This window comes from Mytilus californianus, unplaced genomic scaffold (genome assembly GCF_021869535.1).
Source record: "Mytilus californianus isolate M0D057914Y unplaced genomic scaffold, xbMytCali1.0.p SCAF_3, whole genome shotgun sequence".
In the NCBI taxonomy this organism is placed as follows: Eukaryota; Metazoa; Mollusca; class Bivalvia; order Mytilida; family Mytilidae; genus Mytilus; species Mytilus californianus.
The window spans coordinates 110,902,733-110,922,909 of NW_026262679.1; the positions used below are offsets into that span (position 1 = coordinate 110,902,733).

Below are 20,177 nucleotides of genomic sequence, written 5' to 3' on the forward strand. Positions count from 1 at the left end.
AAAACAAGCATTTTTACAGTTTCCAGACAATAACTTGTGTTCAAATGTATGGATCTCTCTGAAATTGTACTGCAAGGTACCATACCACAAAGGGAGGGCTGGGATTGAGTTTGGGGTGATGAATCATAAGGGGATACAAAAAATTGGGGGGGGGGGGGGTTTCCTTTTTTTTTCTTTAAAATTTTCCATTTTAAGTTGGTTATTTTTTATTTATATATAAAAGCAAATAATAATGATATGGTTTGATTTCATAAAAAATTAAAATATTGGGGTTCTTTAATATGCTGAATCTAGCCGTGTATTTAGATTCTTAATTTTTGGTCCCGTTTTCAAATTGGTCTACATTAAGGTCCAAAGGGTCCAAAATTAAACTTAGTTTGATTTTAACAAAAATTGAATTCTTGGGGTTCTTTGATATGCTGAATCTAACCGTGTATGTATTTAGATTTTGGATATTGGACCATAATAGGTAAATTAAAAATATTTTTAAGTTCTTTGACCACATTCATTCTGTGTCAGAAACCTATGCTGTGTCAAATATCTTATCACAATCCAAATTCAGAGCTGTATCAAGCTTGATTGTTGTGTCCATACTTGCCACAACTGTTCAGGGTTTGACCTCTGCGGTCATATCAAGCTGCGCCCAGCGGAGCATTTTATTTACATTATTATTAAGTTAGCACATTTAAGCATTCTTTTTTATGCCGTTGTTCACAGCCACCGCACCAGTGAAGTCAACTTTGTGGAATGTATATATATTGGACCATTAAAAAGAAAGGCACCATAATTGTCAATATTTGTTGCATTGATAACCCCAATGAGATGGCTAAAACCTTAAAAATTGAATCATGGAATGGTCAGACATTTTGACAAGTTTTTTTGATATCAAGGAAATTTTAAGAGAATAAATATTTTATTTTGAAAAATGACATTTTTAGCTCTAACCCCCAATTTTGAATTATTGGACGATCAAAATGAGAATAATAAAAAAAAAATCACAATATTTAAAATATAATGAATGGTTATCTAGATTTAACAGATAGAATGAATTAAATTTGTCTACAAAATTGACAAAATATGCATATTTGGTACATGTGTGTGGGTTGGAAATATTCAGCACAAGTAAGTACCAAATATATTTACCTGAGTGGAGTTGTTCATTTAGACAAGCATTATGGTAAATTATTTAGTTTATGCTTGCATGTGCTCTATATTCTTGAGCCCAATATTGAAGAAATAGTTGCCACTGGACATGGGTAATCAACAGTCAGATACATCCAACTCATTTTCTTACTCTTTCAAAGCATATTTGTGAAATTTCTTTTACACAGACTAAAAGCTACATTTGTATTATTATTATAAGTAAACATTAAGATGTTTTGAAAACTGCTTTACCAACAAAGCAGAAACTAACCTTATAATCAACTACTTCAGTTGAGATTATGTTACAATCACATATTAATTAAAAGAAGGTAAAGTCAATGAGTCAGGAACCTAACAACACAAATAAGAGAAGACATCTACATGTTTTTATACAACCTTTGCGGTCATATATTGGTATGACGTTGGCGTCGTCGTCCGAAGACACATTGGTTTTCGCACTCTAACTTTAGTTTAAGTAAACGGATCTTAATGAAATTTTACCATAAGGTTCAATACCACAAAAGGAAGGTTGGGATTATGGTACCAACAGTTAAGGAATTAGGGGCCAAAAGGGGCCAAAAATAAGCATTTTTGTAACTTCCAGACATAACTTGTGTGTTAGTGAATGGATCTCTCTGACATTGTACCACAAGGTTCCATATCACAAAGGGAATGCTTGGATTGATTTTGGGGGTAATTGCCTCAAAATTTTAGGAATTAGGGGCCAAAAAAGGGGCCAAAAACAAGCATTTTTCTAGTTTCAGGACAATAACTTGTGTGTAAGTGTAAGGATCTTTATGAAATTGTACTACAAGGTTCCATATCACAAAGGGAAAGCTGGGTTTGAGTTTGGGGTAATTGCCCTAAATGTTTAGGAATTTGGGGCCAAAAAGGAGCCAAAAAACAAGCATTTTTCTAGTTTCCAGACAATAAATTGTGTTCAAGTGTATGGATCTCTCTGAAATTGTACTGCAAGGTACCATACCACAAAGGGAAGGCTGGGATTGAGTTTTGGTTGATGAATCGTAAGGGGGTTCAAAAAATTTGGGAGGGGGGATTTTTTTCCCCTTTTTTTTTCTTTAAAATTTTCCATTTTAAATTGGTTATTTCTGATTTATATATAAAAGCAAATAATAATGATATGGTTTGAATAGGTAAATTAAAATTTTTTAAGTTCTTAGACCACATTCATTCTGTGTCAGAAACCTATGCTGTGTCAAATATTTAATCACAATCCAAATTCAGTGCTGTATCAAGCTTGAATGTTGTGTCCATACTTGCCCCAACTGTCCAGGGTTCGACCTCTGCGGTCGTATCAAGCTGCGCCCAGCATTTTATTAACAATTGAAATATGTCTATATTATATGTCATTCTCTTAATCATCAAGAGTCTAGAAAAGGCATGAATGAAAACAAACTATCAATGATCTGCCATCAACAACCACTGTTGAGGCTGCTGACATGTATGAATGAAAACAAACTATCAATGATCTGTCATCAACAACCACTGTTGAGGCTGCTGACATGCATGAATTAAAACAGACTATCAATGATCTGCCATCAACAACCACTGTTGAGGCTGCTGACATGTATGAATGAAAACAGACTATCAATGATCTGCCATCAACAACCACTGTTGAGGCTGCTGACATGTATGAATGAAAACAGACTATCAATGATCTGTCATCAACAACCACTGTTGAGGCTGCTGACATGTATGAATGAAAACAGACTATCAATGATCTGTCATCAACAGCCATTGTTGAGGCTGCTGACATGTATGAATGAAAACAGACTATCAATGATCTGTCATCAACAACCACTGTTGAGGCTGCTGACATGTATGAATTAAAACAGACTATCAATGATCTGCCATCAACAGCCACTGTTGAGGCTGCTGACATGTATGAATGAAAACAGACTATCAATGATCTGTCATCAACAACCACTCTTGAGGCTGCTGACATGTATGAATGAAAACAGACTATCAATGATCTGCCATCAACAACCACTGTTGAGGCTGCTGACATGTATGAATGAAAACAAACTATCAATGATCTGTCATCAACAACCACTGTTGAGGCTGCTGACATGCATGAATTAAAACAGACTATCAATGATCTGCCATCAACAACCACTGTTGAGGCTGCTGACATGTATGAATGAAAACAGACTATCAATGATCTGCCATCAACAACCACTGTTGAGGCTGCTGACATGTATGAATGAAAACAGACTATCAATGATCTGTCATCAACAACCACTGTTGAGGCTGCTGACATGTATGAATGAAAACAGACTATCAATGATCTGCCATCAACAACCACTGTTGAGGCTGCTGACATGTGTGAATGAAAACAGACTATCAATGATCTGTCATCAACAACCACTGTTGAGGCTGCTGACATGTATGAATTAAAACAGACTATCAATGATCTGCCATCAACAGCCACTGTTGAGGCTGCTGACATGTATGAATGAAAACAGACTATCAATGATCTGTCATCAACAACCACTGTTGAGGCTGCTGACATGTATGAATGAAAACAGACTATCAATGATCTGTCATCAACAGCCATTGTTGAGGCTGCTGACATGTATGAATGAAAACAGACTATCAATGATCTGTCATCAACAACCACTGTTGAGGCTGCTGACATGTATGAATTAAAACAGACTATCAATGATCTGCCATCAACAGCCACTGTTGAGGCTGCTGACATGTATGAATGAAAACAGACTATCAATGATCTGTCATCAACAACCACTGTTGAGGCTGCTGACATGTATGAATGAAAACAGACTATCAATGATCTGTCATCAACAACCACTGTTGAGGCTGCTGACATGTATGAATGAAAACAGACTATCAATGATCTGTCATCAACAACCACTGTTGAGGCTGCTGACATGTTTGAATTAAAACAGACTATCAATGATCTGCCATCAACAACCACTGTTGAGGCTGCTGACATGCATGAATTAAAACAGACTATCAATGATCTGCTGTTGAGGCTGCTGACATGTATGAATTAAAACAAACTATCAATGATCTGTCATCAACAACCATTGTTGAGGCTGCTGACATGTATGAATTAAAACAGACTATCAATGATCTGCCATCAACAACCACTGTTGAGGCTGCTGACATGTATGAATTAAAACAGACTATCAATGATCTGCTGTTGAGGCTGCTGACATGTATGAATTAAAACAAACTATCAATGATCTGTCATCAACAACCACTGTTGAGGCTGCTGACATGCATGAATGAAAACAGCTATGTAATGCCGTCCACAATGTAATGTGGTTTATTTTCTGCTTGGTTTAATTTTCTCGATTTCAAATAGCAAACTGGTTCACTTGATTTTATTTTCATGTTTTTTTATTTATTATGATCATCCTTGAAGATTATAGTTACGTGGGAAAGTTTTCCTACTTTTATGTTAATTACGAAATTAGCCAAAAATATAAACCCTTCATGAAATACAGTAATATTTTGAAAACTTCAATTTACAGTTAGATGAAAGCTGTTTTAATGCATTACCTCTAGATATCCAAAGGGAAATAAAAAGTGCTTATGGCAATCAAAGTAAAGGCATGCAAATAAACAATAAATCTCCAAATGCCAAGAATGACCAGGTAAATCTTGCATCACCTACTAAAGATCAGTCACCAGGTCATGGAAAGAAAAACAGTCCTGTGTTTAAAGTGCCTAAACAACCAAAGGGAAAATCTGGGAGAGGTAGACCAAAGAAACTTAACTTTGTATCAAAGAAACAACCAAAAATTAAAGCTGCTGTGACTGGGAAGAAATCTACAGAGGTAAATTTTTTATTAGATATATTCCTTTAAAAAAATGTATTGAAAATTCCTTTGACTTTATACTCAGAATGAAATCAAATGCTTATTAATAGCTTTTTTATTAAAGGACTAAAAAAAGTTAGTTGAAATCACTAAATAAAGTTTATGATTTTGATGTACAATATTTTGAATGCAAATATTCCATTGAACTCAAGATGACAAAATATAAGAGAAATGACAGACATTTTACACGGTAATTTTCTTACTTTTACATTTAGTCATCAGAGCTGTTGTACTTTTTATTTCACAGTTACTCCCTCCAGATTTAATAAGAATATCAGATGATCCAGTTGTAGTTGTTAACGAACCACCTTCCATTACAACAAATTTTGGAAATGGATCTTGTGTCCCACAGGAACAAGGAACAAGCTCAAATACAATTCAGGACAGCATTAAAGTCCCAGTTAACTTGTGTGGGGCTGTTACTATAACAGAAGTCAGAACTTTGTTAAAGGAATGGATTCAGACATCAAACGGTAAGAATGATATGTGGATAACTAAACCATATGCTTTCTGATCAATTTCCTATATTTCTATTTTTATTCAATATAGGTAGGCATTAAACATTTTATTCTTGAAAACAACTTTGGCAAAAACATCACGCTTTAAATGCGCATTTGTTCACATGCTTTTCATTGGACATCAAATGAAATTTTTATAAGAATTATTTCATTTAAAGAAACATTTCTAACCGTATATTTTATTTACAGATCCAGAGAAAGATGATGAGGAAATAATGACTAGTTATCTTACAAATCTGGTACTAGATCGTAATTTGGAGCAAGTTGATTTAGTAGTAAAATTTTTGAACAGGTAAGCAAGCTTAACTGTGACATAGTTGGTTACATATACACAGAAAGTTTTATTAGGTCTATCCACTTTTCTGTGGAAAGACGTATTGTATTTGTTCTGATTATTATTTTTTTCTTCCGCCAAATTTTGTCATCGCGTAAAATTTTTGTTCCGCAATATGTCGCTTAGAAATTTCTTATATAGTATCATACAGTATATGCGCTTTTTATTTTCACCTATTCTAAGCCAAACAATTTTCTTTGTAAGAGTTATCTCCCTATTCATTGTTTATCAAGTGTGTGCATCTCCTTTGTAACAAAAAAAGATATCGACAAAATTCTTTTTCTAAATTGTTTGTTACATCCTCAGGAATTTTTGGCTTATTTGGATCGAAGCGATTCGATGAAATTTTAAAGGAGTTATCTACCTTTACCAAATAAATTTGTCCCTAGGTCCTAACTTAGAAAATGAGGTCAAGGTCAAGTTCTCAATTTTGACTTTTCCTTGTTTTTGCATTTTCTCCAACACTTTTAAAGATATATATGAAAGAACAAGTGCAAAATGTTTGATTTATTGTAATGAAGATATGTTACATTTGGTTTGAAACAATCTAATGGCATCTTATAGGAGTTAGTGCCCCTGAAATGTCCAATTATAAGGTCTTCAACTTGGTTCATTATAAAGCCATATGACCTTATACAAAAGGTTGGATGACATATAACCTTGAAAAATGACAACCGGAAGTGACCTTGAGAAAACCGGAAGAAGCCATTTTTGCACTTTCTTCATGGAAAAGTACTCAGAATCCATATATTTTGTAATTTTAATACATTAACTTAACACTGAAGACTAGAAATGTCTTTCGATAAACCGGAAGTGGCCAATTATCTCCTGGTTTACAAGCAAAAGTATATAGAAACTATATATTTTTGGAATCAGTGTGAAAGAAACTATTATATGAGACCGGAAGTGACATTTACTTCACCGGAAGTAGCTAATTATCTCCCTTATTTCACTCAGAAGTATATAGAAACCACTTATTTATTGCATCAGTATGAAGAAACTGATGATAAGATGCCAATTTTAACTTCGAGTAAACACGAACTAGCTTCTTTTCAATAAATTTAAAAATTGCTGTGGAAAGACCTTCAATTGTTCTATGAACAATTAATTGGTTTTTAATTGTGTCTGAAACTTTAATTCAGTATTTTTATTACTGTTTCATAGTAAGAAGATCATCAAATACAAAAGTAAAGCACTGCACAATATTTTGCCGAACTTATAGTTTGCAAAAAAGGAAAGCTTCAATTTCATTCAAACATGTTTTTTTTAACTTGTCATTTGACTTTGAGTTCAGCTGCAATTTTCATAAAATATGACCAACAGCTTGCTAAAATTAACAAAATTACAAAATTTAAATGATTAGGGTGTATGCATTCCCAAGATATTAATCAACAATAACAAGGATCAAATTATCAGTTTCATCTGATGAAACAAGTAATGCCAGTAGTCACCCATTGAATTTAGGTATTAAAATGAGAATAATAATTGTCTTGTTTTTCAGGCACATTAAAAGATTAGAGAATGCTGCTTGGATATCTACTTTTGACAGAATATTGGACTCTGTGCAAAATGTTGTTAAAGGCCTTTATGGAAGTAGATTAAAGATATAAGAAAAATATACATATTTTTGTATCATTTCATTTTAAATAAAAATATAAAAGTTATAACTAATTTAAGTTTTGTAAGCAGTCAGGCCATTGCTGTATGTCTGTCAGATCATCATTGTATGTCTGTCGGGTCATTGAATGTCTGTCAGGTCATCATTGAATGTCTGTCAGGTCATCATTGTTTGTCTGTCAGGCAATCATAGCATGGCTATCAGATCATCATTGTATGTCTTTCGAGTCATTGAATGTCTGTCAGGTCATCATTGAATGTCTGTCAGGTCATCATTTGTCTGTCAGGCAATCATAGCATGGCTGTCAGGTCATCATTGTATGTCTGTCAGGCTATCATTGTATGTCTGTCAGGTCATCATTGTATGTCTGTCAGGCTATCATTGTATGTCTGTCAGGTCATCATTGTATGTCTGTTAGGCTATCATAGCATGGCTGTCAGGTCATCATTGTATGGCTGTCAGGTCATTGTATGTCAGGTAGGTCATCATTGTTTGGCTGTCAGGTTATCATTGTATGTCTGTCAGGTCATCATTGTATGGCTGTCAGGTCATTGTATGTCTGCCAGGTCATCATTGTGTGGCTGTCAGGTCATCATGGTATGTCTTTCAAGTCATCATTGAATGTCTTTCAAGTTATTGTATGTCTATTTGGTTATCATTGTATGTCTGTCAGCTCATCATTGTATCACCTGCAAAGCGTACTGAGATCTGCTGGATATGCTTTCTTTCTTACGCACATGATATTACTCTCAACATGATGGGAAAGGATGTCTTAGTTGCTAATGTTTAGTTGTTGGTTGATTAGATATCCTAAATTATGATTTGTTATTTTTCCACTCTTTATTCTTTCAGATTGGATGGAAAACATGACCTATGAGCTTCTCTTTGTAGTATTTGAATGTACTATTTCGCATTCTTTTTCAATCCAAAAGAAATTGAAAGGTCGTCATACAGTTTTAAATTTTAGAAAAGTGTCTATATTATTAATCAAGCTCTGAATTACTTGTAAAATTTTTACTCATTGAGAATGCACTAAACAAAAACTACCAAAATCAACCATCCACACCAAATTACTAATTTTATAACAGATTCTGTGAAAGAAACCAGCCATTTGCAAGTTTCCTGACCTTATAGAGGCATATAACCATGGAGATGTTTGAAAAGTAGTCAACCCTCTTTATTCTCACTTTAAGGATAGATTAAAAAATTGAGGAAAAAAAACACCAAAAAAGATAAATCCATAAAAGACATTATACTTAATACCTATAAATGCAAGAAAAGCAATCCTAAAAACAACATTAGATAATACCATATGAAAGACAGCACACTGTTACTTATAGCTTGCTCAAGTTACCTATTGGCTGTTGTAGAAATTATGACCCTGTATAGCTTGAAGTTGGTTGCTATGCCTATAAGAAGTCTAAACACAATAGGTCAGTTTAAGATGACTTGGATTTTGTTGGTAGAGAATGCATGAAATGCAGTCCAAATCCCATTGTAACTGGCTTTATACCTATATTCCTGGCCTCATCTCTACTTTTTATTTTACAAGCAACATAGTACAGCGAGGGCAACATTCTTAAAATCAAGTCATGTCCATGTCTAGCAATTTATAAATGATGTATACTCAGATCATTTATACAATATGATGTATATAACCTTACTTTTCAAGAAAACTATTTTATTTAAATCAAAATAAATTATTTATTGGACAGGTGTGAAATCCAAATATTGGATTGCTACCATGACAAACATTAAAGAAAAACAAAGGATATGGGGTATCCATCCATGACACAAAATTAGTACATGCACAGCAAAAAAAAAAACACAAAAAGCAAAGGAACAGCACTTTATTGCTGTTTTTCATCTCAAAGTCACAGTGAGGCCTTCAACACGGAGCAAAAAATACTCACCTCACTGCAAGTTTAGGACAGCCCCTAGCTCCGGCTTGAGGGGAATTCTTTGCAAAAATAGTTTGGATAGACTTTGTAAGATGTCACACCACCAAATCTGGCCCGGTCAAAAAAGAACATACTAGGAAGTAGTACATATTTAAAACAAATTAGTTCCTACGCATAGGTGTAAATATAAAACTACAGTGTATGTAGAATATGTTTTAGTAATTAAGGTATCAGATGAAAGGTGAAGGACTGGGTGATCCTTGTAGAACACATATTGACTGATAATTTTAAATAATACAAAATAAATAATGACAATATTTACAAACATCCAAAATATCTTATTTGAAATTACACAAGTTGTGAATGAGGTATAAATCTATATGTTTGAAAAATAACAACAGAAGCTTATATGTTGAATTGGTGCCTATCATTGAATAGTACAATCCAAAGTATGATTTTAAGTTCACACTGCAAAATAAAAGCAGTCTTTATTTGTTTTTCGTTTATTGTTTTGCATAGTTTTGTTCTTGTGCTGTGCTGTTACATCACTGTCCCGAGTTAGGGGGAAGGTTGGCACCATCAAACATGTTTAACCCTGCCATATTCTGTATGTGCCTATCCCAAGTGAGGTGCCTGTAGTTCAGTGGTTCTCGTTTGTTCGCTGTATATCTTTTGTTTTTCGTTCATTGTTTTGAACATAAATCAGGCCATTAGTTTTCTTTTTTGAGCTGTTTTACATTCGTCATTTCGAGGCCTTTTATAGCTGACTATGCGGTATTGGTCATTGTTGAAGGCAGTACTGTGACCTATAGTTGTAAACTTCTATGCCATTTGGTCTCTGGTGGAAAGTTCTCTCATTGACAATCATACCACATCTTATTTTTATATTTATTCTTCAGTGTTCACAAGCACTTTGATTGTGTCATTGGGTTGCTAACTCATTGTTGTTTACTCCACAACTCCTTGTATTCTTAATATGGAGATTTAATGAGGAAGTATTCACCATTCAGAAATTGAATAAGAAGTTTTATTTCACACCAAGAGTTTGACCGTAATATTATTTGTTTAAGAAATGTCTTTCAAATCTTTCTTTTTGACTTAATAGCCTTGTTTATGAAAATTATAATAAGCTTTGTCTATGAATATATAATATGTAGAGACAACAACATCTGGGTTACCGCAAGGTGATAGTTTTATTGAGTCTACATGTTTCGCCACTTACGGTGGCATCTTCAGGACAATTTAAACAAATTATGAATATATAAGTATAAAAATAATTATCACAGATTGTGCACTTACCATTATCAAAATGACATGTGCCACTAGTGAAGTGGAAACTCCTTACCCATCTGGATCAACCTCAATGCAACAGTTGTAGATGTAAATCCAGCGGCTGACCTTTTTTAAAGCTTTATGATTCAGAAGGTAGAATAGCTGTACAAGCCATGTCTTGTGAGCCTTATCTGAGGCTTTTGTCTTGTAAATGTTGGTTGTTCTTGACCTCATACTTGGTCAATGATAATGTAGGAATTCAAGTATTTTCTTTATTTTTTCAGTTAATAATATATCAACAATATTTGCATTATGAATTCACTGTAAAGTATTACAAGGTTTAACTAACCTTGATTTCATTATCTTGTTATCATGGATTATTGATGATGTTAAGTTTCTGTAAAATTGGTAATTAGATGTTTTGGGCTTCAGGCACCAATGATAAGACTCCAAACTATGTGCAATGACAGGGCTCCAACGACAGGATTCCCATCTCCGTCGGTTGGTATCTGGACTCAAGATACATTGGGTCCTGGCTCCTTAAGAACTATGGATCCCATGTTACTACCCTATAAGTTGATTGATTTCATTTGTGACGAAGTTTGAAATACTACTAGTGTCTAACATTTTATTTTGAGAATGAGTTGTTTTTTAGCGGGAAAAATGTAATTCCCAGTTTGCGATATTGAGACTAACTGGAGATTTACACTAAGTATACGGGTATCGCATTTCAGTTCTAGATATTTCTTTTCAATGTTGAAGACTAAAATCTTAATCAGAAGAGCAGGCAAAACATTTCAGCGGCTGTTTTCTTGTTGTTTTGGTCAGTGTGATGTCTATTTTACTTTAACTTATGCTTTTTATTGTTCCCTTGGTCTGTCCTTGTATTTTTTTAGAGTTCTTCCGTCGATCAACCCTTACGATGTATGTGTTTTACATTTTCCTATAACACTTCAGATATATATTTGGTATATAGTCATATCATGAGAAATTACAGATTAATTTCGAGTTGAGCCTTTTTTTCCGGAAGTTGTGGCTCTATCGGGTGCTTGTGATAAGTAAGCAGATTGCTTGAAACTATCAGTTTTCCTATCTTTTTTCTGTAACCCTTTAATCCATTATTAATACGATTTTTAGTATATAGTCATATCGACAGAAGTTCGAATTTCATTTAAGTTGAATCGATCTTGGTTGAAGTTGTGCTTTTCATCACTATTGCAAATATTTGCTAGAGAGGGATTCAAACTTGTACGAGCCACTATATTTGGGTACATGTTGTAGCCAACTGTTTTTATAATGAGATGTTTTGATAAAAACAATACCTGCTGAAATATCAAGCACAGTTATCAATATATATATATATGAATATAGGCAACAGTGTTTGCCAATATTCAAGGCTCTAAAATCAATTATCATTAAAAATCAATATAACTCCAGAAGGAGCAGATGCTAGACAGTCTTAAGTGTCTCTTGCTTAGTCTCTTTTCCAGACGCTCTATTTAAAGTCGATAATTTCCACTTCTGGAGGAAAGACCGAACATCCCATGGTGGCGGACTTGTTATGTATGTTAGATCTGACATAGCATGCGACAGAAAAGAAAATTATGAACTTAAATTTACTGAAACTTAAATTTACTGAATCAATTATGGTAGAAATGCATATTAATAATAGAAAATGGTTAATTGCAGGTCTTTATAGACCTCCTACAATAAAAGATGATAATTTTAAAAATGAATTTATATGTACATGTGATAAATTATCAACTATTTATGATAATTTTCTTCTACTTGGTGACTTAAATTATAACATGCTCTCCCAGCAAAAATGTACCCCCCTACATGATATCTGTGATATTTTTGATTTCACAAATCTGGTAAATAAACCAACTTGTTTCACAAAACATGCTCCTGCTACCTTAAATGATGTTATTCTTACAAACCAAACAACTTATTGTCAAAAAATTTTAAATTTCAACTGTGGTTTGAGTGATGTACATAACATTATTTCCACTCAAATAAAGGGTAAACTACCAAAAATAAATAAAGGTTTCATAAATTACAGAAGTTTCAAACACTTTGATCAGGAACATTTTTTGACAGATTTAAATGGAAAAAACTTAACTGCTATAATAAAAGAATCAGCAGATGTTAATACAGCATATGACACATTTGAGACAAATTTCATGGAGGTTATAGACAAACATATACCTATGAAAAAAAAGAAAGCCATCAACAAACCAGCCCCATTCATGAATCAAACTTTACGAAGGGAAATATATAAAAAAAGAATGGCATATAACAAATATCAAAACTATAAAAATAAAATAAATTGGGAATCATACAGAAAACAAAGAAATTTGGTTAATAAAATTAAAAAGAAATCCATCAGAAACTATTTCATGGAAAGATGTGTAGGAGGACCTAACAGCAAAGATTTTTGGCCAACAATCAAGCCCTTCTTAACTAACAAAGGTTCACATTTTTCAAAAGATCTAATACTATGTGAAGACAATAAAATAATCAATAATCAAAATGAAGTTGCTGAATTATTTAATAACTTTTTTATAAATGTTGCCAAAGATATCGACTCAAAAGATACTATCATCGATGAACACCATCCCAGTATTAAAGTTATAAAAGAAAACAAACCAGAAAAAGAAGAACTATGTTTTAGCCCAGTAAATTCTGAGTTTGTTAAAAAACAAATCAATAAAATTAACATTAAAAAGGCAACAGAAAAAATGGAATCTCTTCAAAAATATTAAAATTATCTGAATCTGAACTATCCAATCCAATTTCTAAATTAATAAATAAATCATTTGAATTAGCTGTTTTCCCAGATAAATTAAAAGAAGCACAAGTAATACCTCTGCATAAAAAATCAAACACTCTAGATAAAGGAAACTATAGACCTGTAAGTATATTGCCCATGATTTCAAAAAATTTTGAGAGGTCTATAGAAAATCAACTTGTGGAATATTTTAATTCATTTTTCCACATTTTTCTGTCAGCTTTTCGAAAAGGATACGGATGCCAAACCGCTTTATTAAAAATAATTGAAGATTGGAAAAAGGCTTTAGATCAGAATAAATATGTAGCAGCTATATTAATGGACTTGTCCAAGGCTTTTGACTGCCTACCCCATGACCTCCTCCTACTAAAATTAAAATCCTATGGTGTCTCCGCTTCTTCTCTTAAACTTTTGGAAAGCTATTTAACTAATAGAAAACAGTGTGTTAAAGTAGGTACTAATTCAAGCTACTGGCAAACAATGTTTAAAGGGGTGCCACAAGGGTCGATATTAGGGCCAACATTATTTAATATCTTTTTAAATGACATTTTCTTTTTTATTCATAAAAGTGAACTTTATAATTATGCAGATGATAACACCCTTTCATACGCAGATAAAGATTTAGATAAATTAATTAATACTCTAGAAGATGAAAGCAAAATTTTGATAAATTGGTTTTCAATAAATAAAATGAAAGCAAATCCAGAAAAATTTCAAGCAATAGCTGTAGGTAAAAAAAACTAAAGACAAAAACCTAAAATTTAAATTAGAAGGTAATGAAATAGAATGTGAAGATAACGTTAAACTTCTAGGCGTAACAATAGGTTTTAAACTAAATTTCAATGAACATGTCTCTATAATATGTAAAAAAGCATCCAAACAGTTAAATGTATTAAAAAGAATAGGAAAACACCTGACTAAACTCGGAAAATTAACAATATATTATTCTTTCATAATGTCCAACTTTAATTACTGCCCACTAGTTTGGCACTTTTGTGGGGAGGTTAATACAAAAAAGATAGAGAAAATTCAAGAGAGAGCACTAAGGTTTATCTATGAAGACTATTCAGCAAGTTATGAAGATCTACTCTGCAAATCAAAATTACCATCTTTAAAAATAAGAAGAATGCGATCATTGGCTATTAAAGTTTTCAAAATTATTATAAAGATTGTCCTGTTTATCTCCATGATTTAATACACTTAAAGGAAAACACTTACTCTTTCAGATACCAGAATACAGCCGACCTACCACATGTAAGAACAACTGCATACGGCCTACAATCTTTAAGGTATGCAGTTGCTAAGCTTTGGAATGAGCTGCCAGATGTGCTACGTAATAATCATCTTTAAATCAATTCAAGAACTTGATAAGTTCTTGGTCTGGCAGCTCATGCCAATGTTTTGCCTGCAAAACCAGTTAATTTCTGTTCATTATTTTTGGTTTAATGCTTTATTTTCAGCATGGCAATTTTATTTTATTATCTTTACTATAGTGCTTCTGCTGCTTTGTGCTAGTTTTAGTAACTAACTAATCTATATGTGCTTTTAATGTGCAAACCATTTTATTTTTGCGTTTGTGCTTTTATCTCACAAGTGCATGTTTCAGTGGGAGTTTAACTTGTAAGATGCTTTTAAGAACTTTTGGGCTGCATGTTTATATACTGATATGAACTCTTGCTTTATATGTTTAATTTATGTGTGCATGACTTGATATGTATGTTTTGTTTTATTTGTTGCTCTGTCGGTTTTAAAAGCTCTTCAGAGCTTATGTTTTATACTTGAATTTGCACATACCGACTCTAAATAAAGCTTTATGTCTTATGTCTTATGTCTTATGCATGCATCATCCACCATGCGAATTTATACCCAGTCAAAAAGTCACCATCTGTTAAATTACAGATTAGACGATTATTCTGGTGCTCAGAGATTTGAGACTGCGCGGAAAACATGTCGCTAGTGAGTTGAGACACACATATTGTATTGGTTAGAGACGTACATTATCTGACCCTGTTGCGTTGGGGGCAGTTCCTGTGCACGGATCATACCCTTTGCTCATAAAGTCCGTTTAGTGTTAACATGTATGAACGTAAAATATTAATTGAGATATGTAAATGCCTTACGATGGAGCAAAGGTTAGGATTTCTTTATACCACTGTTAACAGCAGGTTTTATTTTGGGGATGAGGAGACTACGGCTGTTAATGAATTCTTTATGATGTGAACATACACCATCGTAGTGTACCAATTCATATATGTAAAGGCCATGCGATGGGGCAGAAGGTATGGTACTGAAAATTGGTACCGTTAATCTTAGACTACTAGATAACTAATCTCAACGTTAATATTATTACTGCTGGGAAATGGAAAGTTTACTATTGGAAAGCTGAAATCATCGGGCTTGTCGTAAATTCTAGTTTGAAGTCGACAGTCGGTTTTAATATTACGGAAAAGTTCAAGATGTGAAGCATGTTTTCAAGTAGTATCCTTAATTTCAAGTTCACTTGGATATATGAGATACAAACACTCCCTGAAATGTGGGTTATAATGTGACAGGACCTCATCAATATATCTGAAAGTGAAATTAAAAGCACAAATTTAGGTGCCTTTTTGTCTTTGAGAAGTTTATTTTTATGAATATTGCTTCATATGAACAAATAGGAAAATAGAGATGCACAATTGGTACCTAGTAGAATACCGAGACTTTGTTGAAATATCAATCCTGAAATCTCAATACATTTTGATGATACCATGTTCAGTGTATTTGTTGCTTGTAATCGTTTTGACACTTCACTATAATTATTGCTGTGTCTGCCAGATGCTCCACGAAACCTCTTTTCTAATCGTTAACATCTATTTGATCAGCAACCAAATTAGGGAGTGAGAGTTACTGTGAATGTGGATACTAATATAAACCAAAATATACTTGTTTAAATCTTATTTAATGAAAACCATTAGACTAAGAATGGATCAAAAATGAGTATAGAATATACGTCAAATATCAAAAACTTTGGTAAACTAACCTTTATAAACTACTTTTGCAATACCCATTATAAAAATGATTGCCAATGCGACATTTATGCGCCAGAGACCATATAACGTAGATGTTAGCAACTATATGTCACCATGCGGCCTTCAACAATAAGTAAAATCAATACCATAAAGTATGCTATAAAGACTCCGACATGGTAAAATGTGAAAAAAATCAGAAGAGAAAAACAGCAAAAATAGCTCGCTCCTGACTTTGGACAGGCACATACAGGATGTGGTGGGTTTAACATGTTTGCAAGCGCTCAATCCTCCCCAAAACTGGAACAGTGGTGTACCAGCAAAACTTTAAAACATGTTGTGGCCTTTTGTTTTCTCTTTTGAATTATTTTACATTTTTCATGTCTGGGCCTTTTATAGCTGACAATACGGTATGGGTTTTTCTCATTGTTGACGGCAGTACGGTGGCCTATAATTGCTGCCATGTGGTCAGCATTTCTGTGTTGACGTTGACGTGAATAATCATTGGTATGGTCATATTTTTAAATTAACTGTTTACTAAAGTTTGAATTGACCGAAATACTAAGGATTTTCTAACCCAAAAACAGATAACCTTAGCTGTATTTGGCAAAACCTTTCGGAATTATGGTTCCTCAATGCTCTACAACTTCATGCTATATTTGGCCTTTCAACCTTTTTGATTGGAGCGTCTTTAGTAGACGAAACGCACGTCTGACATACAAAATTATCAGCCTGGTATGGATAGTTGCCTCATTGGCAATCATACCATGTCTCATAGCTGTTATGATATCAGTGTATGTCTGTTAGTATGTCGTTGGCATCTTTATGTTTCATTATACTGCTATATCTGATATGCTCCAGTATTTTGCAAGACATCATGTCAAATCCCACATTTGACTGTTATGTAAATTTGTACTACTTGATTGTTGTAATTTTTCAATAATAAAAACTGTCTAAACTAAAGATACATGGCCTGTAATTTGCAGTTCTGTGATTTGCATCTTTTTGTCGAGCCTGCGACTTTTGTCGCAAAAGCTAGACATAGCGATCCTACAATCCGTCGGCGGCGGCGGCGGCGTCGTCCACAAATATTCACTCAGTGGTTAAAGTTTTTGAAATTTTGATAACTTTCTTAAACTATCCTGAGTTTCTACCAAACTTGGACAGAAGCTGTTTATGATCATAAGATAGTACCCAGAAGTAATTTTTGTAAAAAAAAAATCCTGTTTTTCCGTATTTTACTTATCAATGAACTTAGTTTTTCTGCCAGTTAACATTACATTCACTCTGTGGTTAAGTTTTTTAAAAAAAATTAATAACTTTCTTAAACTATCCTGGATTTGTACCAAAATTGGACAGAGGCTTGTTTATGATCAAAAGCTAGTATCTAGAAGGAAATTTTGTAAACATTTATTTCCTGTTTTTCCGTATATAACTTATAAATGGACTTAGTTTTTCTTCCAGTTAACATTACATACAGTCTGTAGTTAAAGTTTTTAAAACATTTATTAGATTCATAAACCATTCTAGATTTTTACCAAACTTGGACAGAACCTTCTTACAATCAAAAGATAGTATCAATAGGAAAATTTTTAATAATTTTTTCCCTATTTTTGTTGAGCCTGTGACTAGCAGCAAAAGTAGGCGAGACACTGGGTTCCGCGAAACCCTTACGAATTTTTTAATTAAAATTTTATTTTATCAATGCATCTATCCCATCTTATGGAACTTCTTCTGTGTCAACGGAGTACTAGTATAACACAGTTTGTGCTAGTTAATAGTCAAAAATGATAACGTTTGATTTTGTCAATTTTATAGACTTCACCTTTTTGTATTTACCTTGGATTTCGGTATTTTTGTTATACTTTTTTTTAAGTTTGACCATATTATGATCTGTTCTTACATACAGAACATCTGTCATGCACTGTTGGTTTGCTTTCCGAACTTTATATTGGATTTCTGTCTGTAGCTTCTTATATCTATTGTTATATTTTCCTGTGTGGGTGATTGCATCTCATATATCCCAGTGAGCTTGAGATTAAGGATACTAACGAAACTAGAAAGTCTGCTTGATATTAGATTTTTAGGTCTTTCCACTTTTCCGTGGAACGACCCATTGATTTTGTTCTGATTATTTTTTTTCTTCTTCCGCCTAATTTTTTTTTCTTTCGCTGTTTGGTTATTTCGCAAGATGTCGATTTGATATTTGGTATATGATATCGAACAGTTTATGCGCTTTCAAATCTGACCCTGCTTAACCGAATACTTTTCTTTGTAAGAGTTATCTCCCCGAACACTGTTTTTCTTGTGTTTGCTACTTCTTCGCAACCGTAAAAGATTACAACAAATTTATTTTACCAAATTGCTCGCTATATCTTCAAGATGTTGAGTTTGGTTTTCACCGAAGCAGTCCGGAGACTCCATATGAGAGTTATTTCCCCTTATGCATTTGATATAAGTGATATGCATTTCTAACTGGTAAACCATCAGTAATAGAGACCTAGGTTCTTTTGATTTGAGGTCCTTGGTCCAAAAAAAAGAAAATTAGGTCAAGGTCAAAGCTCAAGGTCATATACTAAAATTAGATTTTGGCTTATTTTTACCTTTTTTCAAAAATTGTATTAGAAATCGACAAATTATTTTTACTAAATTGTTAGTTGCGACATGTCACATACATTTTGGTTGAAAGGGTACGCTAACATTAAATAGGAGTTTTCTCCCCCCTTATATTTAAAATAACGCATATGGTGATATAACTCATTAACCATATATAATTAAGACGTAGGGTCTTTTGATTTGTGGTCCTTGGTTTATGACCTTGAAATTGAGCTCAAGGTCATTGGTAAATTTGACGTTCTAGATTTTGACCTTTGCTTTTACCTCATAAGTATACCTGATAAAGTCATGGGACTTTTTATACAACCGCAAAAAATTTTACCATAAGGTTCAATACCACAAAAGGAAGGTTGGGATTGATTTTGGGGGTTATGGTACCAACAGTTAAGGAATTTGGGGCCAAAAAGGGGCCAAAAATAAGCATTTTTGTAACTTCCAGACATAACTTGTGTGTTAGTGTATGGATCTCTCTGACATTGTACCACAAGGTTCCATATCACACAGGGAATGCTGGGATTGATTTTGGGGGTAATTGCCTCAAAATATTAGGAATTAGGGGCCAAAAAAGGGGCAAAAAACAAGCATTTTTCTAGTTTCATGACAATAACTTGTGTGTAAGTGTATGGATCTTTCTGAAATTGTACTACAAGGTTCCATATCACAAAGGGAAAGCTGGAATTTAGTTTGGGGGTAATTGCCCAAAACGTTTAGGAATAAGGGGCCAAAAAGGGGCCAAAAATAAGCATTTTTCTGGTTTCCAGACAATAACTTGTGTTCAAGTGTATGGATCTCTCTGAAATTGTACCACAAGGTTCCATATCACACAGGGAAGGCTTGGATTGAGTTTGGGGGTGATGAATCATAAAGGGGTTCAAAAAATTTGGGTGGGGGGGTTTCCTTTTTTTCCTTTTTTTCCTTTTTTTTTCTTTTAAAATTTTCCATTTTAAGTTGGTTATTTCTGTTTTATATTTAAAAGCAAATAATAATGATATGGTAGGAGATACACACCAAACAGGATGTGTAAATTATTATATAATAAGTATTGTGCAATAGCAAGAAATTTTCAATTGCACAGTATTGCACAATAGCAAGAAATCTTCAATTGCACAGTAT

General features: G+C 33.4%; 1 protein-coding gene across 42 annotated transcripts in view; it reads left to right on the plus strand.

The window, feature by feature from the left end:
• LOC127735796 (DNA repair protein REV1-like) overlaps positions 1 to 7,532 on the plus strand; it is a 53,525-nt gene extending 45,993 nt beyond the window's left edge. For all 42 annotated transcript variants that reach the window (XM_052246119.1, XM_052246120.1, XM_052246125.1 and 39 more), the window contains 4 exons: positions 4,662 to 4,967; positions 5,257 to 5,482; positions 5,717 to 5,819; positions 7,363 to 7,532. In XM_052246119.1, coding sequence (XP_052102079.1) covers positions 4,662 to 4,967; positions 5,257 to 5,482; positions 5,717 to 5,819; positions 7,363 to 7,471 — 744 coding nt within the window. In that variant the 3' untranslated portion in view covers positions 7,472 to 7,532. The remainder of the gene's footprint in view (positions 1 to 4,661; positions 4,968 to 5,256; positions 5,483 to 5,716; positions 5,820 to 7,362) is intronic.
• Positions 7,533 to 20,177: the final 12,645 nt, after the last annotated feature.